General features: G+C 40.8%; 1 protein-coding gene across 1 annotated transcript; it reads left to right on the top strand.

The window, feature by feature from the left end:
• Positions 1-28: 28 nt before the first annotated feature.
• LOC144530736 (ras-related protein Rab-40C) lies at positions 29-23,928 on the top strand. Its single transcript, XM_078270444.1, has 6 exons — positions 29-1,390; positions 8,692-8,752; positions 11,759-11,819; positions 12,513-12,590; positions 16,118-16,340; positions 18,528-23,928. The coding sequence occupies exons 1-6, from the start codon at positions 1,249-1,251 to the stop codon at positions 18,800-18,802; spliced, it is 840 nt and encodes a 279-aa protein (XP_078126570.1). The 5' UTR covers positions 29-1,248; the 3' UTR covers positions 18,803-23,928.
• The last annotated feature ends 1 nt before the right edge of the window (position 23,929 follows it).

The following is a 23,929-nucleotide window of genomic DNA, read 5'->3' as shown; positions in this document are numbered from 1 at the left end:
ACCAGAAAGAGGAGACGGCAACGCACTGTAGCGAGCAGCCGATCTGTCAGCACCGCATTTAGTGTTGTTGTGCAGTACTGAGGAGCCACAGCTGTGATTATGATTGAATATAATGGAGAAAAATGGACAAATCACGAACTGAGATTACTGAGTACACCTACAGAGATTTGGACTGGACGTAAAAATGCCACAGGCGTTTGATCCCACTGCAGATATCTGTGTTTTCTGGATTTAACGCAGTAAAGTTACGGGGATCTTTGTCATCCCGGACTAAAGAAAGACAAGGGGGCCTGAAACTACACAGACGTCGGTTGAAGTTGAGCTACGGGCTGCGCTAGCTACGTTAGCATTTAGCTTGGTGTGAACAGTCTTTCTTTTTTCAGTGGGAAGTAGGCTTGTAAAGGGCAACGTTAAATGTGTAGCGTAACGCATAATCAGTGACAGTGTGTTTTAATAACTATCGTGTCTGGTGATGACTGCTTTGGCAACGTTAGCAGCCGTGCTAATAGCTAAGCTAGCTGGCTAGATCTCCGGCAGGGCTAGCTTGTTGTTCCCCTGCTATTTTAGCTTCACTTAAATGGGAGCAAAAAGACAGACTCCAGTTTAGGTAGTTTGTTTGCTTACTAGAAAACCTATCTCAGCAGTAATATCTGCTCATAAAATTTGCAAAATGGCATATTATAATTACAATCCCAGACAATAAGCATGTTTGTCTTCCCTGCATAGACTTTTGCCACCAAGCCTACAAGAGTCCGGATACAGCTTTATGTACACTTTGATTACCTGTGCTTTTATTTTAAAATATATGTTAATCTGTTACTAAAATAATGTCTTTTTGGCTCAAGAAGGAACTTTAGTGTCAGATTGTGGTTATTTATAAGCTGCCAGTTATCATTTTGAAAGACAGTACCAGTTGTTTACATTACATAAAGTTTTCTTCCCCCACCACCTATGACCAAAATATTATTTTTGTCACCGTTACTTTTACCAATAAGGATGATTGAAGCAGGTCATTTCTGTTGACTGGCCCTTTTTTAGTCTGAAAATTGCACATCATTTGGAAGACTGTTAACAGGCAAAACAAGGACTTTAAACTCGTGGACCCCCATTCAGTAAGTTAATGGCATAACAAGCCTTTGTTTTGGTTCAACTGAGTGGAATAACACACAAGGGGGTTACCCAACCTTGTGTCCACGGGGGAAGTTTACAGTCACTCAACTTCAGCCCCTGGGCTCAGATGTGAATACGATGGGCAGCCAGGGCAGCCCAGTGAAAAGTTACGACTACCTGCTCAAGTTCCTCCTGGTCGGAGACAGCGATGTGGGAAAAGGAGAGATCCTGGACAGTCTGCAGGATGGATCAGCCGAGTCCCCGTACGCTTACAGTAGTGGTGAGTCACTTTTCTCTCAGCTGATTGGGCACTGCTGGCTTAGTATTGTCCTCTTATGATGATGATGAGCTCCTTGTGTTATGTCATGCTTTCTCATCAGAAAAGTCTTGAACATACTAGCTGCGCATTTTTGCTGTGTGGACTGTTCTCTATCACTCTGGACAGTGGAGAATATACAATGAGCTCTCTGACGCTCATAATAACAGAGCATTGACATCGGAGTGAGTCAGACTGTTTGTGCATTGTTGTTGCATTTCACTCGCTAAACAATAGTTTTCATGACCTCTTCTTAGTCTAATAACCAGACAATAGATTTCCAGGGATAGTGAACACAAATCAACATCCTCTCCAGTATGACGGTTCCTCTTTTTTTTCCTTAACAGCGTCAGTGGTTTCCAACTGTAAAAATTAAAAATAAAGGAAGCTATATGCTTTGGTGTGTATATATACTGTACATGCATGTATTTGAGTTGATTGGACGCTGCTTAGCCATTGCTGCAAGTATGCTGCCCAGACCTATACAAATCTACTGTAGGTTTGATTGGAACATTACTGAGACTAATGGAATTAGATTACAGAATTAGATTTCTAAGTCATCTGTATTTGTTACTTTAGAGTAGCTACACTTAGGAACACAAGCTTGTTTATCTCCATCCACCATGCTGTGAAGGGGAAGGCCGATGGAGCTGTGCCCAGTCAGATGATTCCTCCCCTGGTGCAGGAGATCAGATCACCTGGCTCTCTCAAAGCTGCTGCTCTGGGGCTGACAGCCACTATCTGATCACCGCCTGCTGCTGCAGTAAGCTGGTGGTCTGTGGCTGCTGTACACACATACTAACACACTCCCATCAAAGGGAAGCCCTGAAGAAGAGCAGACTTCATATAGGGTAGGAAAATGAAAGAAAGTTCTTAAAGGACCATAATAGTGTTTTTGTACTACATATCATACGCATGTTACCAATTTTCAATGTGTTTCATAGTGGTTGCGATTTTATTTCATGGTATGATAGTGACTTTTCTATACCTTTTTTTTTTAAATTTTTTAAATTTTATTTTTTTTATAATAAAAGCCTTATTTATTATATGGCTTGGTCATTATAAATACCACATTACTCCTGCTCCTATAGACGCGTGTGCTTGAAGCCAACAATAAAAGCAGACATGATGGTAACTGTGATGGATTACCTCGACTCAGGCAACTCTTAATATATCTGCAAATTAATTTTAATAGTAAACTGGAATGAGATGAACTAATGGCAGCATTGAAGGCAGGAAATGCACAATTTAAGAGCATTAACATGCTATAGTATGCTTTGGAAAATAGTGAGCAGTAATAATGCATACTTTTTGTGAATTGGCTTAACCATGCAAAAACTCTGTCATGGTCCTTAGAGATGTGGTGATAAATCCTGTATCACCGGAATCACTCTGGGGATGCTAATAGGCTGTTGTAATGAGGTGCACAGCAGGACAGAAAGGAAGAGAGTACATCCAGCACATGCATTAGACTCCCATCTCCACTTTAAAGCACTTATAGTGGAATATAAGATGCTCAGTTACATATTTGCTCAAGGTAAAATGTGCATGTGAAGTGCATTTGTTAACATATTTGCTCCAGCAAACAGTCCTCACCAGAGATGCTTTCATAGTTTCCCTGAGTAGTTATTCAGCTTTTAAAAAAAATATCAGCTCCTCCTCTCAAGATGACAGGAACTGTTCATAAAATATACATCAGTCAGCAGAATGAGCCCTTTCACCAGTACTTATCTAATGAATTCTGCTAAAGGGTGATGCCGCCTGTTGGCATTTGGCAGCAGTGTGAAGACCTTCCCAGATACGTGTTTTCAGACACCCACATTAACTGAAGGCCAAACTGTTTCGGTGATTTAGAGAGGGAGGTCACCATTATAATTAAGTAATAATGACTCGATCAATAGAGTCGACAAGGGTTTCATCGAGTTTGATGCCTTGTGGTTTTTTTAAACACAGAGCCCAAGGAGAACCCGTCATTCCTCTATAGACAAACTGTGAGCCAGGCCAGCTTCTAAAGAGTCTCTCAAAGAGGAAAATGTTCTAATGGGATGCGAGCAACATCAAAAGCCTTCAAACGGCTTCATTAAATATGGAGGGCAGAGTGGAGCGCAGCTGAACACGCTTCAGCTGGGATGTTTGTGCTGACAGAAGCTCTGCTATTGATTTTCATCCCTCCGGCAAAGAGAGGTTAGCGTGAATGGAAGGGGTGCGCTTGTGAGGAACCTAAATATTTTAAGAGGCGAAAAACAGGACAGAAGAGCAGATTGTGATAGGATGGCATTGTCCTCAGGCCATGATTGGCTCCCTGCCTGATTTAGGGCAGCCAGTTGGTCTGTCAGCGATTGGTGAATCAATAAGATTAGAAATTTGGTGGTCAGAATAGTGTGTTTCCCCTAGGTTGACTGCTTTGGGGCGGGGAGTTGGCCCATTCCCACATGTAACGCTTAAAAGTTTCTATTTAAAAGAACTTTAGAATAGTTATCAGTAACGGTACTTGAAATCCACATGAACTACTCTTCACTTCAGCGTAAATTAGATCCACCCTTCACTACCGAGCCTGTTAACCTGTACGGACAGCATTATCTTCCTTTCACCCATCTCTCCTCTGCTCTGTGTGTGCACACATATGAATAGGGATCGACCGATACTGTTTTTTCAAGGCCGATATCGATTATTAGTAGTTAATAAAAAACGATATTTGGAACCGAAATGCATATACAGTCAAAATGAAAGATTTTTGGAATGTTACAAAATCCAACACAAAACTTTGTTTAAATGCTTTAAGCAATTATTTAATAAATTAGGAACTTTCAACATAATACACAGTAAAAGATAGTCAGATAGAGTTGTGGGCGGGACATTAAGTCAGACTCAGTGGTGAGTGAAACCGAAGCAGAGGGACAGACACAGAGTTGTAGCGGAGCCAAAGTAGCGCACATTTTAATTAATTAACTTCATCTGCTATCAGGCATATAAAACGCTGATACAGATAATCTGCAGACGATCCCTACATATGATGTCAACTGAATATCTTTGAGTTTTGGATTGTTTTTTCAGTCATGAGAGGATAACAGAATCTCTATTGTCTCGCTGTATGTATCATTATATTAACTAACCATGACTGATGCTAAGGGGGGCTTTGGGAGAGGGGCATTGGTGTATTGGGGTTAGAAATAATTTCTGAGGGGATCTCCAGATGAATTTTTCCTGCTGTGATAATGTTTTGAATTTCACAGTCTGTTGCTGTTAGCCATCTGATAACACAGAGCGGGTGAAGACAATTAAAATGCAAAAGCAGGTTTAAAAAGACGCTCTCTAGTGCAGCTGCAAGGCAAGTGAGACTCTTAAATCTGTTTTTCATTCAGCACACACCGACAATAGGATATTCCCCCGGGGTCATACAGGCACGGCGGTCCATTGTTTCTCTATAGCAGCGGACTGGCTGTTTTCATAGTGGCATATCCATAGACAACACAGCTCAGAGATAACCCCCTATACCACCCTCCTGAAGGAGAGAGGGGTTTAAAGAGTGTGTAAAAGACTGAATTGGTAGGTAAAGGAAAAGCGGAACCGGGTCTAATCCTCTTGAAAGATGCACAGACCTGACTGTTCAATATTACCACAGAGCTTAGCTGTAAATGCCGTCTGCTGTCAAATCAGATTTTCTGCACTTTGCTCTGTATCTCGTTTCCTCCTTATTTCATTCCTTCCTTTGCAACCTTTAGCCTACATGTTATTTGCACCTGCAGATGGAATGTATTTCCACATTCACTAATATTATGTAAATGTTACAAATCATTCACTGGAATAACTAAATGCAGACATGCAGTACCTTTCTGATCAGTGTTTCCATAAACGGTATATTTTACAGAAAATCAGTTGAGAAACTAATAATAGGTAATTACTGTTTAGGCCATGTCACCCATCCCTATGCTTACAGTGACAGAAAACATCAATTCAAACATTGCCATATAGTCAATTCAGCACCTCTCTGATACAGCCTCAACAAAGGCCGAACATTATAAGCGTCACACAGCTTTGAGTGCATCCAACGAACAAAGTAAACCAACTCCCAGAATAGAAGCGGCAGTATTCAGCTAAGATGTCAGAGACATCACAGAAGCTATTGATTATCTGGGATAGCTAAGTGAGCCCTGGCAACGGGAGGAGAGGAAGCACTTGGTACGAAGACCCGCACTTACTCCAATTCAATTAGGTTAGCCTGAGCTCAGCACTTTAGCTCGGCAGCAGCTTTATGTTGCCTGGAAAATTGGAAGATATTGCTAATTTTGTTACCCAGCAGCTGCTACCTGCCAGAGGCTGATGCAGTCACGTGTGAGAGTCTGGGAAGGCTTTTTCAAACATTACTGGGATGTTAGTGTCTGTTTTGTGTCTGAGCTCTGTACCTGGCTAACGGTCACCTTTTTATCGGCTAAACATAACAATTGCGACCGCTGAAAAGTCTGCAACCTTGTGTAGCTTAGCGCTCGACAGACAGCCGCTCTTTCTCAGCTTAACTGCGACAGCCGCTAAAAAGACTGCGACCTTGCGGTCATCTGTACCCAGGTCACAGTCTGTCGGCTACGGCCGCTGAACAGAAGCAGGGGAAGAATTTTGGCAGGTGGGAGATTTTCGGTACTACTACTTTCCAGACCCCGTTACACTGCTTGTCTATAAACTGTACATTACACATTATGGTGGCATGCCTTTTTGTAACAAAGTGGTACTCTCTAACATATCACAACCTTGCAGCTGGTTATGGTAACGTTAGCCACAGTAATATTCCATAACATAACTCTGTTAATCCTGTTTTTTTTTTGTTGCTGCTAAAATGTTTGCGTTTCATGTCTGGCAGCCCGGTGTCAAAATTGCCAGTTGATACCAACACACAGGCCAAAACAAAAACAGACATTCCGTCACAGAATAGAAATTTCAAAGAAGAAAAATACTGGCTTTAGCACTGTGGTCAGAGAAGATAGTATTTCCATAATATCTGATGACATATTGTGGTCATTTTTTGATTAAATACAGTAAATAAATTACATTTGGACAAAAGCTGATAGTGTCCAGTTAAAAGTGGTGCTTTGGTGGTGTAAGGGTTAGTTGAGTATGGGCTTATATTGTAGGGCAAAGCTAGAGGTTTACTCCACGACGCAGCGACCGTGGGTTCAACTCCGACCTGCGGCCCTTTGCTGCATGTCATTCCCCGTCTCTCTCCCCATTCGTGTCTTCATCTGTCCTGTGAAAATAAAGGCCTAAAAATGCCCCAAAAAATTATCTTAAAAAAATGAACATCTGATAAGAGGTGGAAGACACTCATTATCCAGTGGTTCACCAGTTTAGCCTCAGGTGGTACCAGACAGTGAAAACCACAGGATCCCGGCAGGGGCACTCAGGTGAACATGTTGAGACATGGAGCAGCAGGGCGACAGGTGTAGCAGTCAGACAGGTTTATCAGAAATGAGCTAAACAACGGACGAGAATACTGAGAGATCTGTTAGCTGCCTGAGGCTGAACAACACTGCTGCCTCCGTACTGACAGTTAAACCTGGTTCTTACTTTTTAGGTTGTTATCATGTTTTTAATCTCAATAATGAAGATAATAAAATACTTCCCTTGGACACTAAAATGTTTATAGCACAGTAGCAGTGTGACTTTAGGGACAGCAATGTTGGTCTGTTGGGCTGCTGGTCCACCACTTTGGTCCAGACTAAAATATCTCAACAGCTAACGGTTGGATTGACATGAAATTTGATCCAAACTTTCACAGTTCCCAGAGGATGAAGCCCACTCACTCACTTTGGTAATTTTCTGACTGTTCGTCTAAGGCCACCAGCAGGACAAAGCTTTCACTTATCCTGTGAAATAACTTCAATATATTTAGAATCTTTTCACAGACTTACAATCCCGCCAGAAGCCTTAATATCCATCTATGCTCCCTTTAAAGCCACCAGACTCCTTTGGCAAAACCAATAATTTTACCTCGCAGAACACTGGAGTTGCTGGTCTACCTCTGCATCGATCGGTTAGTTTGTTTGTGTTATTGTGTGATTTTGGTGTTTTAAAGGGGTTAGGAACTAACTAACCGATCGAGGCAGCGGTAGACCAGCTCCTGTGTTGTGCGAGGTAAAATAACTTTTTGTCAAAGGAGTCTGGTGGCTTTGAAGAGAGCGATATAACAGCTTCAGGTCCCCGTCAGAAAGGGCTGTCTGACGGCAAGGTAAAGCAGTGAAAATATTCTAAATATAACTTACACTTGAACTGATATTGATATTTTTAGATGTCAGAAATATGTTTAGCTGCTGCCCCCGTCCACAGCAGTACATTGCTTAACTTCTGTCTCGTTACTCCTGCCTGCTTCTCCAAACTGGGGGCGTGCCGACTGCCATCTACCGTAGCTAATACACTGACTATGGATAATACCTCATACAACCCCACTTCAAGAAATCTGAACTATCCCTTTAACCTTGAATCTACATACATAAAGGGCTGCTATTAACAACTAGGCATGGGCCGGTATGAGATTCTGACAGTATGATAACCTTCAGCAAAAATATCACGGTTTCACGGTATTACAGTATTGCAACGACAGCTATGAATGTATTGTTTTTGAAATGTCTGGGTAATAAACGTTTTTTCCATTAAACACGATGTATTTTATTTTGAAACACATTGCACACTGGCAGGGAGAAGGATTTCTAAACTACACTTTCTGTCCTTGAAGACTTATTAAAAAAAAAAATACCTTAGGAACGGTATGACAGGAAATTTTAGTGGTTTTGAAAACATGAGTTTTTCAAACCGCGGTATACCTTCAAACCGGTAGCCGACCCAGCCTATTAACAACCCAGGTATTTACCAACCAAGAATTAAGTACAATTCAGAGAGGAGAGCCTGAATTACAGAGCAGGACACACACTATGGAAGCGGAATAAAAAGCAAAGGGTATTTACACTGTAGCTAAGTGATGTTGGTGAAAAGCAGGAATGGGAAGGGACTCGGCATAGTTGTTACTTTTGATGAAAACAAGACAAAAACATGATAAAAATGTTTTCCGAGCAAGCTGAAAGATCTCTTTTATGTTGTCACCTGTAAATACACGGTTGTCATATTTTTGAAGCTAATTACAGTTCTCTGTAGTGCGTTGTGGGTAGATTTACGTTTTTCAGTTGAAGTGGCTCAAATAGATGAGCCAGTCACTTGATGCTGGCCTTCTTGATGCATCCATTTGCCTAATCCCTGCCTCTGTCTGTCCCCTCTCTGTCTAGGTATTGACTATAAAACCACCACCATTCTTCTGGACGGGAGGAGAGTGAAGCTGGAGCTCTGGTAAGCGCACATCACTGCTGATGAATACCCTGTTGTTGTATGTACAATAGACAGAGTGACTGCCGTTTTTTTTCTGGAATGCACTTTTAAATCCAAACCCAATACTGTACCCTTCCAGACCTCCCAGACCTTTTATGGGTTTTGTTCAGCCAAAGTATTACCATCTTGTGATGTCAAACCATGAGGTTTGGTTTTATCTGCCCAGATTTGGAACATCTGTCTCTGAGATTTTCTTCTCAAACCTGATGCGACGGAGCTGAATGGAATTTAATTCGTGGTGCTCACGGCATTGGCAAATGACTTTTGAACAATACAATAACAACATGTCTTTCCAGGAACAGTGTCCCTGTTACTCTGAATAATCCACATAGGTCACTGTCTGTTTTCATAAGGAATTTCTGTAGGAGAAAGTAGTTCCAATAAAAAAAAAATGATCACAGAGATTTTGAATTGAAGTCATTTGTCAATGCTTTTAGCACCACAAACAATATGTTTTATTATTTTCTGGATGACCTTTTCTTTATTTAAATCAATCAATCAATCAATCAATATTCTAGTCACCTCCATGTATTGTATTTGGGTGGAGGTAGAAATCGCAGAGACAACAATCTCAAAATCTGGACAAATAAAACCAAAACGTATTTGATGTCTAGAGAGACCCCTAAAGGTAAGTGAGTGTTCATAAAGAATGCAAATAAAATTTCCAATTTTGCATCATTTGAGTGAATTTGAGCGCTTTGGTTTATGCGCCCCAAGCAGCCAGCGTACCAATTGTTCAGACAGTTGATAGAGTTAGATATGCACTGACTTTGTGTGTATGAGAGTGTGCCAGTGCTGGTTTTTGCCTTCATCAAGTAGATTCATTAAAGCTCCAGGATAAGCAATAGCATTTTGCTCAACATTTTCACCCCACACAGTAGTGTCTTCTCTTCAGTTTGTGCTGCACTCTCATCTTTTCATGGTCTAAATTTTGGGGAAATGCGTATTGAATGACGCACAGTGCATCTTAAATATTTTAAGTTAGCAGCCATAAAAAACATGAAGTCTTGGGTCTGACTATTTCACTCAGTGTAAACATCATAGAGCTTCAATGAAGAGCTGGAACAGCATGATACAGAATATATCGGATACTGTCAGACAGTGAAAGCTACTTAAGGGAAAAAGGGGGGTTACATTTACATAACGCATCACATTTTAAAATAGGCCAAAGAGACACACAGAGCCAAATACAAAAAATACACTAAGTAGGAAGGTTTGTATGGTTGCCTACTTGTGTAGAAACAAAACATATTTGCAGATACATCAAATGTCTTCATCTTTTTTTCTATTATATAATATCTAAACCAATGCATTAGACATCTAATATAAACAAACATAACAAAAACATACCCAGCTGCAAGGTGAATGTACTTTACTGCAGATGTTGTGGGTGCAACTCCTCACTTTACTGCATATTGTTACATGCCTCACAAATAATCTTGCCTCAGTAGAGATGCAGTGGATGCGTGTAATTATCAGTTAAGACACACTGCAGTGCTAGGCGAGGCCTGTTTGGTGGAAGTAGGCCAAGGAATTCAACTCCTCAGGGGAGAAGCAACGCCTTGTCTTCCCTGTGGAGGGAAAAGTTTAAAGGCAGCTCCATCATGTAGAATCTTCTTTATTTTTGCTGCCTCAGTCTTTCCTCTTCTCCTCACTGTCTAAATGTTGTCTTTTCTTCTCAGTCTTTACCTCATCCTCTGCTTCCTCTCTATTTCTGTCGGTGTTGCCATCTGTATCTCATGGCAAAGGAGAAAAACTGCAGAAACTTAAAGGATAGGTGGTGATAGTCTGTATTTTTCTCATTATCAATAAATCCCATGTGCAGAGCCAAATAACCAAAAAACGAATCTATCTACTAACAAGTATTGTGTGTGTGTCAGAGCCTGATATACTGTATCTTCTTTCTCTGTGCCATAGAGCTCCATTGTTCATAAAACACATCAATGAGCCACACTGTTGCCCTGGGTGACATGTTCCTTCTTTTTTTTTTACCGTGAACATACACACTGTAGTTTATTATGATTCAATCCCACACGCACTGTCCTGCTGCCACAAATGCTCACTAGAGCACCAAATGTGGATTAATCCGCTGCTTAAAATAGTTCCCAACAAATGCACTATTTTGCTCCTGTTTGTGCGATTTAAAAAAAACCCAGATGTAAGCAGCTGTTTTAGGTAATTACTGAGACTTTTTAAATGAAACCAACTTCACCACTGATTTTTGTCCAGTCACCAATCAATCACTTCAGATGTCCCACACATGTAATTAGTAGGGACGTCATGTCTGCTAGACTGCACAATAGATGATTGACCGATGATTGTCTCTCAACACACAACTGGCTGAGCTGTAACTGGTCTTTGCTATTCATTTCCAGAATGTAAAAGCAAAGCAGCTGGTCCAAAAATAGTTTCTAACTCTTGAGATGCAACACAAGCTGTGAAGCTGTTAAATTATGCTTTTCTTTTATATCTGCGACACCTGTTTTTAAATAGCAGTTCACAAGGTTTGGGAGTGTAGAGAGACTTGTTAGGATTCGTCAGGCTCAATTTATCCTCAGTTATTCTCTTTGGGGGAAAAAACTGAAAGCACACAATGTAGACTGGCTTTGCAAGGCTGAGAGTATGTCAGATACATATTGTAAAATTTATGAATTAGGATTTTATAAGTAGGCCACAAAATCAAAATGGCCATAGCAATATGGTCATGTAGATATGGGTGATGAACATGCAGTAAAAGTACGCAGAGTATGTTTACGTTACCTTAAGACAAAATAACTAGCTCTACACACACTCACCTCTGCTGAAACTGAAGAAGTGATGAAAAAGTCAGACCAGTTGTCAGGCCAGTGTTTTTGCCTTCAATGCTGAAGCCTACTACTTCTCTAAGTAAAGGTTTTACTTCCTGGCAGCTGAACAAATCTGACTTGACTACTAATCTTACTTCCTGCATTTTCTTTCTCTCCTCAGGGACACCTCTGGACAGGGGAGGTTCTGCACCATCTTTCGCTCATATTCCCGCGGTGCACAGGTGAGGAGCACACTACTTAAATAGGCTAACTTAAGGGCAGAAACACACCGTACGCTGAAGTGCTGCAAATAGCCGCGAAGCGGAGCTATTTTCATTTTGGCGCCGATGTTCAATCTGTCCAATCTGTCCGGCCACACCGGCTGCGATCAGGTGCAGAGCGGCCACCCCGGCCCACGGCTGCTGCGATCGATGTGTCAAGCCAGGCAGGTAAACGCATACAGGAAAGGCACAGTGCATCCGGGTACTTTACAAAATAAAACAACCTAACACTACCCTACACCCAGTTTAATGGGTCTTGACTTCTCGGCTGTGTCTACAGCGAGACAGCGATCAGGCGCGCAGAGAGAGAGAGAGAGAGACCGACGGACACACACACACACACACACACACACACACACACACACACACACTGGGAGAGGGAGAGAGAGAGAGAGAGACGTTCTGTAGAGAGAAGAGGGATCGCTTTTAGACTATGGCACGGAGAAATGCGCGTCTGGTATGAATAGCAAAGTGTGCGATCAGGCACGAATCTACGCTTCACGGCTAATCGCGGCGCTGCAGTGTGTTCCCGGCGTGAACTCCACTCTGCATGAAGTAAACCTGCTTGCCTAAATGTAAAGGAGCAAGATTTTGTCATAGGGACCACAGACGGCATGTTTGACTTCCTGTTGATCTTTTGTGTGTGTGTCTCAGGGGATCCTCCTGGTGTATGACATCACCAACCGGTGGTCCTTTGATGGAATCGACCGGTGGATCAGAGAGATTGATGAGGTGAGTCTGGGAGATGGGCTGATGATTGGTGTGATGAGGTTTGATGGATGTTGGGATTATGGCTGTCACAATCTTGAGTTTGAGTTGACAAATAATTGTCATACAAACTATTGCGATTAACCCACATAGACCCATTTTCGTCTTTTTAGGGAGGGGGGCAGGGGATTCTTGGAGGAAGAGAGCAGGTCAATAGTAGATGCCAGTTAAAGTAGTATACATTAATCTGAAAGCTGGGAACCTATACATTTATTTCAGATGCTGCTCAGCGCGGCGTCAATACTTTCTAGTCATAAATCTGTAATAAACATTGTGTTTTGGTTAGGTGCCCATTTAGACTTTGAAAGAGTGTATAAGAGCTTAAAACATTATGATGGAAGTATATGATGGCCATTATCATCCAATAAGCTGTTGCAGCAAGTTTGGCTTGATACCAGTTGTACACAGATTTGGTGCTAAATGTAACTGTTTTTAACACTCAAGAGTTATAAAAAATGGTCAGGAATCCCTACAAAGTACTACAAGACACCAAGACCTCGAGGAACACCATGTTCGTTTAAAACGATGTTTCCAACAAACGGAGAGAGAGTTCACCACACCTGCAGTGATAATAATGGTGATTATAGCTGCATATTAGTTTCTTTCAGGGTCCCTGTCAGCGTGTAGTTTATTTTGCTTTAAGTGAACTGAGCCATATGATAATAACCAGTTTTATGATTCAGTTATCCATTATCACCAAGGCACAGGTTTGTCAATGTTTTCTAAAGTGATGACTTCTCATTCACTTGTGGATCAGTGTGGGTCTTTAAAAATGTTTGCAGACTGTAATCTTTTACAGTGAATAGACACTGAATTTTCCCACAAGAGGACAGGATTGTTGGCACTAGACGAATACAACATCTGTTAAAATATCCAGAAATCAGAGTGCTCCTCCAGAATGACGTTTTTTTTCTTCAGGATTTCTTGTGGTCATTTTTTTGTTTGTTATTTTTTTCCCCCCTATTGTATTGCTGCAACAATCCAGCTGGATCTTCTGATGAAGCTGCAGGCACCGGGGAAGTTTGAATTTATCTCTTTGCTTTCAGACTTCATGTTCCCATTTATAAGATGGGACAAAGGGTCAATAGAAGGAGTTAAGTGAATCACTTAAGACGACCTGCGTGTGCACGTGCATGCGTGCAATGTCCTTCCTGCTGACTTAGAAACATAGAGGATGTGTGTGTGTGTGTGTGTGTGTGTGTGTGTGTGTGTATGTGTGTGTATGTGTGTGTGTGTGTGTGTGTGTGTGTGTATGTGTGTGTGTGTGTGTGTGTGTGTGTGTGTGTGTGTGTGTGTGTCTGTGTGTGTGTGTGGTGATATTTTTGGCCTGTGGAATGTATGTTTCTGTTTGGCCTTTTCCTGCTCCACCTCCACAGACGTGGTGTGGTCGTCGTCTGCCACAGGACAGAAATAAAGTAGAGAAGGAGGGAGGGGAAATCTCTGGATGATGAAAGTTAAACAGTGTGCAGAGAAGTGAACTCTTTAGGTTTAATAACTGGTTATGCGCTGTGTGTATTTGATTACTCCATCATCCTGAACTGACCGTATGTTGCCCATTTGTTGTCTCAATGTCGGGCTGCAACTTATTATCATTTTCATTTCTATTTTATTATTAATTTCAGTTTAATATTTTAATCAATCAATTCATCATTTAGTCTCTAAAATGTCAGAAAAAAGTGAAAAATGCCCTTCATATATTTCCAGGGTTTTGTCCAAAATCCAAAGATATTCAAGCTACAACAATATAAAACAGAGGAAATGAACAAATTCTCACAACTGGATAATTGGAAACCAAATATGTTGCTTAATAAATTATTTAGAAATAGAACAGTTTTATTCTCATTTTACAGAATACAACTACATTAGGAGCACTACTCCTGATCAGTGCAATAAAAAGACACAGAAAAACAACTTCAGCAAACACACATCCACAGCCGACAAAACCGGCTCTAAAATAATAAGTAAAATAAATAAATACACTGTCATTACCAGAATAAAATAATTTAAAACAATTTTTGTCCCAGCATTATCTTAGTGTCTCAGTGATGTGGGATTATGTAGTGGGATCAACAAAGTGCAGCTATTACTCCTTCTGTAGTACTATTACCACTTGCGGTACCTTTTCTAAAACTAACAGCAATTCCATTTATACTACGGATGTTTCTGAATCCCAGTTATCCAATATGATATTTTGCAAAACACAAATAATGCATTTTATACAGTATTTGGTCTTCCTAATTTTATTGTGTATTACTTGTATTCGGAGGCCTTTTGAGGAAAACATGCCTCGCTTTTCTAAAAAATGAATGCCAGAAACATCACAGATTATTCATATTAATGCTGAATATTTTCTAAAGCATATAGCTGCTGTAGATAGTCAAATATATATTCTCTTACTTTCACACAGCTATTGGTTTCAGTTCATTTAATTTAAGTGTTTACAACTTGCAGACTCTTGAAACTTGCTTGACGTAGGTAATTAACAGTGATTTGTTTTTGTATTGTAGTCATGTGTGCATGATGATGGTAGCTGAAGAGTGAACTCAAGAAGAAGTAGTGTACGACTGATTTGTGTTGCCTTCGCGGCTCTGACATCTGAGTAAACCGAGTCGGCTGTAGATTAGTGTCGACTGTAATTCATTGATATCTCTCAAAGTGACATAAAACATACCCTCCTGTAATAAACATTTGTTTTTATTTACCAGCAAATACTTCCGCTTTATTGTCCTCGGAGGGAAACGCGGTGAAACATAGAACACACACACACTTAAAACATAAGAAAATACATAATTATACAAATATGTAAAACATGATCACTGACATAAGACTTCTAGCCAAATGTGAGATCAGGCAGTTTCAAACCAATGATCTTACTGGCAAAGTACAAAACCTCCAGTATTTGCTTTTTCCACCACCGCCATCATCATCATCATCACCACCACCACCACCGCTGCTGCTGCTCCAGCTGTTAGCGTTTCCCCTGTTGCCGTCCTCGGTGGAGAGACTCTGAGCATGAAAAGGCAACAGGGAAGAAACTGTAAAGAGAGGCTGATGAGAGGTGACAGTCTGGGGGCGTAAAGGAGGAGAGAGGTCATCCTCTTGCTGCCATCATGTTTCATTCAGTTTGTCAGAACAGATGGGGGTGAATTAGAGAGGCCTGAGCCAGAGTGTCAGGACAAGATACACGCTGCTGCTTCCTGGAGCTTGTTGAATAAATAACAAGCCTCCGCTGGTCACTTTGTGTGGATGTAATGCCTCTTATTATTCACTTACTATCTCCCTCTGATGCTTTATATCAGCTGGAGGTACTTTTTAGCTGAGTCTTCTAATGTAATCAACCTTTCCGTTTAGATAATTTGAGAAAAAAAAGTGTGAAAAACCAAGAGGTGCAAACCAGTATTTACTTTAAGACCTGCTGTTAAAGTTACAGATATTAACAGCTACCAACGAAGGTTCATTCTGTCCTCCTGTTTGATTTTTTCCCTTCCCAGCATGCTCCAGGCGTGCCTCGAATCCTCGTTGGTAACCGGCTACATCTGGCCTTCAAACGGCAAGTTCCTACCGAGCAGGCGAGGGCGTACGCCGAGAAGAACGGCATGACTTTCTTCGAGGTGAGCCCTCTGTGCAACTTCAACGTTATCGAGTCCTTCACAGAGCTGTCGCGCATCGTCCTGATGAGGCACGGCATGGAGAAGTTCTGGAAGCCCAACAGAGGTGAGTGGACGGGGGGGGGGGGCAAAGAATTTAACTAAAACAGTCGATGTCAGAACAATTCCTGGAATGAAATGAACAACGCAGCTCGGAAACAAATAGTAAAGTATCTGCTGTGATTACAGAAGTGTGCTTTAATGCTGTGGGGTTCATAAAGCCTCTGCAAATTCTCTTATGAAAGCCAACATTCAAATAATGGCCAGGTCTGCAGCACGGACAAATAAAAACTGGGCTAAATTCAGTGTAATGCATATTTCTACAGCACTAATTCAATCAGTACAACAGCGTTGTGTCATGTCATTTCTCTGTACACAGAAACACTGTTTTCATTTAATAGTTAATTCCACTTTTCCCTGATTGTTGTTAAGCTAACAAAAATAAAAAAAACTCTGTTGATTTTTCACATTAAAAGTCTACCAATACAAGGAAGGTTGGAAGACTTTTAATGTGACATATCTGCAGAAAGTGTTGAGTGTAATTAATGGCAGCTCAATAACAATCTGGAAGAGCGACAGCAGTTATACAGTGAATGAAAACAGTGTTTCTGTTCAAAAGAAAAACATAAAGCAACTGTTTTAAACATGTATTTATTGAGTTTTTGTACATTTGACAGACAAAAACAGTACAACAAGCCACATAACATAAAACAGAAAAGAGACCAAGGATCAAATGTAGTAGCTGTAGTACCCACAGTCATGAATCTGTACATCCATAGGTGTATGCTTACACGAAAAACATACAGCAGTTGTTTATCTCAACACCGTATAGTACAGATGGCACGCTACAGGCATTAGGAGTATGTTATCTTATTTAGACAAAAAAAAACACAGCTTAGTCCAGCTAGTTATCACTCCAACCATCCACATCCATATTGTTATTCTCAAGGAAATTGAAGAAGACGCTCCAAATTTTCCAAAACTTGTCAAGCATATTTTTTGTTGTGTAACTTATCTTTTCTAAAGCTAAGTAAAAAGTAATTCCCCTCAACCACTGCGATGTGCCACAAGGTGTGTCCGATTTCCATTATTATTGTGAATTTATCGACAGGTAAACATGAAGGAAGCTTTGAGTTTGCATTAACCAGGAAACAGGAGAAATTAGGAATAAAAAACCCTGTCTCTATTATAAAACCTGTTCCAAATTATGGCCGTTGAAATAAGTGCAAGCCTCGGTCACTGTTGCCGAATTTACGTTAGTTTGCTACAGCAATTGCACGTAGTTGGGATGTGTTTTTAAAACTGTATAGCTGTAGATTACACTTTAATTCAATCAATAGGTTTAACTGCATTTAACTGTATACTGATTTTCAGTAAACAGGAGGGCACAGTAATAAGTCTGTGCTTCAGACAGAATTCAAGACATTGTACCAAGGTACCAAAATGGCCATCAGATGGATGGCACGCTCCCTTATATGCTAATTAACCCTCCCCCATTCCTACCATGCTTTTGTCTGCCTCGCCTGTAATTACAGAGGAAAGCAAGTGGAAGTGATGTCCTGCAAAATCTGAGGATTAATCAGGAACAGCTTGCTGTGTCAAAACTCAGCCTGAACCTAATTCATGTCTTCAGGTCGTATCCTGTTGACACTGACATATTTAACACTTTTAACACCTTTTTCCTGTCTGTGGCTCTCAGACCCATCGGTTCCCTCGAAAGACGTTTAAAAACACCTCACAAAAATGATGACGTTTCATTTTTTTTTTTTTTTGAAGGCTCAGTGATTATCAGATTTATCCTTTTGAGTTTCTACACAGTTTGCAGACTCGGCATCAAGTATTTAGGCTGTGGAGATAGATATTGAAATGAGCACAGCTGGGGCTGGGCAATATATCGATATTATATCGATATCGTGATATGAGGCTAGATATCGTCTTAGATTTTGGATATCGTAATATCACATAAGTGTTGTCTTTTCTTGGTTTTATAGGCTGCATTACAGTAAAGTGATGTCATTTTCTGAATTTACCAGACTGTTCTAACTGTTCTGTTATTTGCCTTAACACATTTAGGCATTGTATCCGCATTACTGAGGATTATTTAAAACAAATCATTGTGTAAATATTTTGGGAAAGCACCAATTGTCAACTCTGCAATATTGTCGCAATGTCGACATCGAGATGTTTGGTTAAGAATATGGTGGTGTCTCACCCAGCCCTAAGCACAGCCTAACTGTTGCCCTCCTCTCTGCAGTGTTCAGCCTCCAGGACCTGTGCTGCAGAGCCATCGTGTCGTGCACGCCGGTCCACCTCATCGACAAGCTCCCGCTTCCCGTCGCCATCAAGTCCCACCTCAAGTCCTTCTCCATGGCCAACGGCATGAACGCCGTCATGATGCACGGACGCTCGTACTCGCTGGCCAACCCGGCCGGCGGCTCCAAGGGCAACAGCCTGAAGCGCTCCAAGTCCATCCGTCCGCCGCAGAGCCCGCCGCAGAACTGCACCCGCAACAACTGTAAAATCTCCTAACTCGCGTCTTCCTCGGCAGAGGGGGGGAGAGACAAGGAATGATCGACAGCATGGTGATCAGGAGTGTATAGGATGTAGTTAGTTGGAGGAAAAGAGCACATCCCTGGACCTGAAGAGCTGAAGAGCAGGAATGACGGATAAGGGGATGAAGGAGTGCTACCTCTCACCTTCATGTTAAAGACCATGAAGTACTTTTCCAGGTGAAAGTGCGGCCGGGGGGGGGGGGGGGCAGGCGGGGCTCCAATGGTGCCTCAAGATATCAGAGGAGAACGACTGCAAGCATCTTGGTCTGCACACATCTGACTCTCACTACCACCAACTGCTCAAATGAGAGAAAGGGAGTTTAAACTACATGTACAGAAATCCCTCTCCAACTCAAGCAAACGTATTTAGTTCCTCTACACGATGCACGCCTCATTGTGTCTGTGCATCACAGAAATCACCTCAAGATCAATTCTTCACTTTTATGTCTCACTTTTTCTTTTCTTTCTTCTGCCCGTCTGGTTATAATTTCACCTGTTTTCTGTCCACACACCTGGTTTTATTTGCTGTTGTTTTTAATGACCAATACGCTAATGATCAAGACACTAGTAACCAGCCAGTCCTTTTATTGATCATTGTTTGTTTGAACACTCATTGTGCTTTGGAAGGTGAAATGTTTTCTTTATTAACACTCGCTGAATTGAAATCTTGGAGACAAGATGAGTGAAGGTTCCCACCCGGTGTTGTTGTAGTAATGGAGGTCTTCAGGCAAACCGGATTCCCCCCAAAATCTCCTAAAAGGTCCAGACTTGCTGGTGTGCCTACATTTTGTAGAGGTGTCTTGTGTCAATATAAACACATGCTGCATTGTTTTTGTTTTTTTTAATGAGCCAGTTGCAACAAACTGGCTTAAAGCACAAAAAAAACCATGAATATGAAATGGATGAGTGAAATTTCCCCAGTAACCAGTTCTCACATTAGAGTTTTAGGTTTCTATTTTTATTCTGTGGTTCACACAGACGCCTTGCGGTGATGAGGGATCCAATGATGCTTGTTGCCATGGATACTACTCGACGCTATGACGAATAAGTATCCTATTTAAAGTCTCTCCACCTTGTTGTGACATTTATTTTTAACTTGATGCCACGTGAAGAAAAACATAATCGAAGAATGCTGGCGATATTCCATTTCTTTTCTACACATTTGTCATCAAATCCCATTGAAAGCTGTTTTCTTTTTGGCCCAAGAGCTTCTGGGAGTTGTAGTCTGGAGATGAGATGTTGCGGTAAAGCTTCACATCTGTGTCACCCAGGGGTGCTGTCTGGATCTAGGCAGAGATGAGTTTTTACTGTCACTCCCTCCTCCCCCCTCGTCTCCCCCCCACTGCCAAATGTTTAGGGACGCCTGCTCTCCATGGTTTTAGATTTCACACCTGTCATGTCACACCTGCTACATGCTGCACTAACGTGCACACACCAGTCCTGGCTAATTTTATTTTAACACGTATACCCAATCAACTCAATCTGCTTTCCATACATTGGTTTCAGTGTTGGAGGTGGAGCGAGCAGGAAGCCCAGATATGTGAGGCTGTCCTCCGATGATGGCGAGAGTGGCAGTGAAAGGTCTAATGAGTGTAAACAGAAACCAGGCTGAGTAGCTGGACAGGATTGTGTCAGGTAAAGTGGAATATTTCTTGTGTTAACAGTAAACAGTGACCCGTATTTATCCGTTTGTTATGACCAGCTCCTCGTCTCCCACAGTAATAACTGCTGCTTTATTTTACACTTGATGACAGAGAATATTTGATCCAGTCAGCTACATTATTTAGAGGCGATAAATCGAGAGAGAATTAATCGCCAAATATTTTGATTTTCAATTCATATTTTTAAGTAAAATTCCAAATCATTTGCCGTTTTAAACATTGGAATATTTTTGGGGTTTTGGACTGCTGATCGTACAAAACAAGACATGGGATTCAGGAGATTGTGATGGGCATTTCTTACTATTGTTTTGACAATTTATAGACGAAACGATTGGCAGATTAATCAATATTGAAAGCTATAATTGGTTGTACCTTTTTTTTTTTTTTTCCCAGGCAGCAAAATGGTTTCTATTTATTTCAAACAAACAGGAGGTAATAGTGCATTTGTTGGGGACTGTTTTCAGCGGGGGATTAATCCACATTTGGTGGGGTGTTTGTTAGACAACTCTACGGCAAGGAGGGTTAAGATAAATCAGGTTTTGGGCACAGTTGTTTTAGTTTTGTTGGATTTGTTGAGAATAAGAAAAATACATAATATAACCAGTGGTTGGCTTTGAAATATGAGCACTATTTGTCATCAATATAATTGAGTTATCATGAGAAAACGATTAACCCTTGTGCGGCTTTAAAAAAAAAAAGAAAGTCCCTTTCCTAAAACTGCTTAAATACTACATATTAATATTATGTTCCACTATCACGGAGTTACATTTTTAACCAGCTTCAGTTCTGATCATAACTTACAAATATTTGTTCACTTTCACAATTTTAAACATTAAATGCCAGTTGTTTTTTTACATGTCACTGTTGTTTTTTATGAGAATAATTGCGTTGCATGAAATACTGCAGTGATCCGTAACACAGCAGCGAGCCCCGAGTGGAAAACAGGAGAATGGCATGTATCTGGTGGAAAATAGTAAAATCTACAATTTTGAAAGGCAGTGCTCTAGTTTGAAAGCCTGATATAATAGAATGCATGATTTTATACTGTAATAACCGTGTGGTTTGAATGGTTTTCAACAGAGGCATTTGTGTCTGTTTGGATGCACAGTTTATTATAGACTTATAAAAGACTACCCTTGCCGTAATGTATGCCATATGCATTGGATTTCCCCAAGAAGGATAATTAAAGTATACGTCATCATCATTATTATTATTAACACAGCCAAAATGATCGAAAAAATTAAAAAGCCAGAAATGTCCCGAGTGATGCACAAGGGTTAACCGACCACATGATTTTTCCATTATGTTCTCACTCCTTGCTGCCTTCATGTCCAGTGGGAAACGTCAGATACAAGTGGACGAGTTGTAAATATTGTTCAACAACAAGGAAGCATCTGCTCCAATGTACCAGTCGGTTGTGTCACCGGACTGAACCAACAGTTGGAACACGTGAACTCTTCCGAGTCGCTGCTTTTTAACCCCCAAATCGGACTGGGTTTCCCACAGGAATGAATGCAGCATGTCTTCTTCTTCTCGTCTCTCCCTCTGATCTGCACCACCGCCTCCGCATGCTGTCCCATGATTCATAGCTGCTGAATAATAGATGCTCTTTTCATAGATCTCTGGAGGGCTTCGTCAGTACGCCTCTCCCTCGCTTCTCTTTCATCCTCCACTCAGCTCGGCGTGGTTAGTTTCTTCATCTCCACCGCTAGTCCTCCTCTCCATCTCTCTTCTCCCTCTATAATATAAAGAATTAGCTGCTGCTTGTTTTCCATTTGAGACGCCACATTTTCCTCAGGTGTTTTGTGTGTTTTCCGGGCCATTCGGCCCAGTGTTTATTCTCCGTGCGTAGTTTAGTGTGAGTGTCCTCTCTCGGCCTAATGTCAGGGAGTCGTCTTTGCCTCCAGACTTTAAGGTTGTCTTGACTCCCGTGGTGAAGCCTCTTCGCTTTAGGAAAGATTCCCACTGATCCAGAGTCAGATTCCTGCAGCGAAGACCATGCCAATCTTTTAACTTGCTTTAACCCATTTACTACAAATGAGTACTTTCCATCAGTGGTTCTCTGTCTGTCTGAAACAAGTACCTAAGTTAAAGTACAACATTAAAAGTGCTCACTAGGCAGACTGGTCCATTTCAGAATAATGTATATTACACTACTGGATTACAATTGTTGATGCATTAATGTGTTCATCACTTATACTGCTGGGTAGATTCATCTATAATAATACATTATCATTAATTAGTTGATTTATATTTGTATTAATAATCTGAATCTGTTAAGTAACGAAAGATTTCAAATAGGGCTGGGCGATATGGAAAAAATCAAATATGACGATATTTTTGACCAAATACCTCGATATCGATACCACAACGATATTGTAGTGTTGACTATTGGTGTGTTCACAAAATATTTACACAATGAGATTTTAGATAAATAATCATCAGTAATGTGGATATAATGATAAGTGTGTAAAGGCAAATAACAGAACAGCTAGAACAGTCTGGTAAGTTTAGAAAATGACATCACTTTACTGTAATGCAGCCTTTAAAACCAGGAAAAGACACCACTTATGCCATATTACGATATCCAAAATCTAAGACGATATCTAGTCTCATATCACGATATCGATATATTGCCCAGCTCTAATTTCAAATAATGTAGTAAAAAGTACAATATTTCCCTCTGACAACAAGTGCAGTAGAAGTATAAAGTAGCATAACATGGAAACACTCAAGTAAAGTACCTCAAATTTGTAGTAAATCCACCACCTCTGGAAACCGGCAGCTGCAAGAAAGCTCGGAAGAACACGTTTATATATGTAGAATTATCAACGGTTATGTTAATTTGTAGGAAATGGGTTAAAATGTGTAAACGCATGCTTTGGTCCTTTTTTAAAGGAGGGTAAAAATGAACTAATGTTCCCCGACCAGAAGACCATTTCTAGCCATGAGTCCCCGAGAGATTTCGACACAGCTCGTATTTTGTGTTTGTTTCGTCAACATCAGTGTTTTTAAGAAAGAAGGAATTTGACTCGAGCTTGTTGCCAAGATTTTCAGGAGAGGTTTCTCTCTCTGTAATGAACATGGAAAATGCTTTTATTGCTGTTGTTGTTGTTGTTGTTGTTGCCGACTCACAAAGCTTAATAACCCTCACTGGGTATAATGATGTTGTTTTGTGTTATGTTGTACATCCAGCCTCGTTTTCCTCCCATGTTTTCATCTCCCTTTGTTCTTTTTTCTAAAGACTTCCTCAGTGTTTGTTGACTCTTTGCAAAATTGTGTTTCTCCTGAACTTTACATTTTGGACTTTCATGGACATTTTTTTAAGAGATGGATACGCCTGTAGAGGATTGGGAGAGATTCAGGGACGCCCTCTGATATTTGTGGAAGTGTTTGTATAAAGGAGCAAACTGTTGTGATAATGATGACAACTTAGGAAAAAC

The sequence above is a fragment of the Sander vitreus genome, chromosome 15, assembly GCF_031162955.1.
Source record: "Sander vitreus isolate 19-12246 chromosome 15, sanVit1, whole genome shotgun sequence".
Lineage (NCBI taxonomy): Eukaryota > Metazoa > Chordata > Actinopteri > Perciformes > Percidae > Sander > Sander vitreus.
The sequence above is the reverse complement of the archived record's forward strand: the minus strand, read 5'-3'. Positions and strand labels throughout refer to the sequence as shown.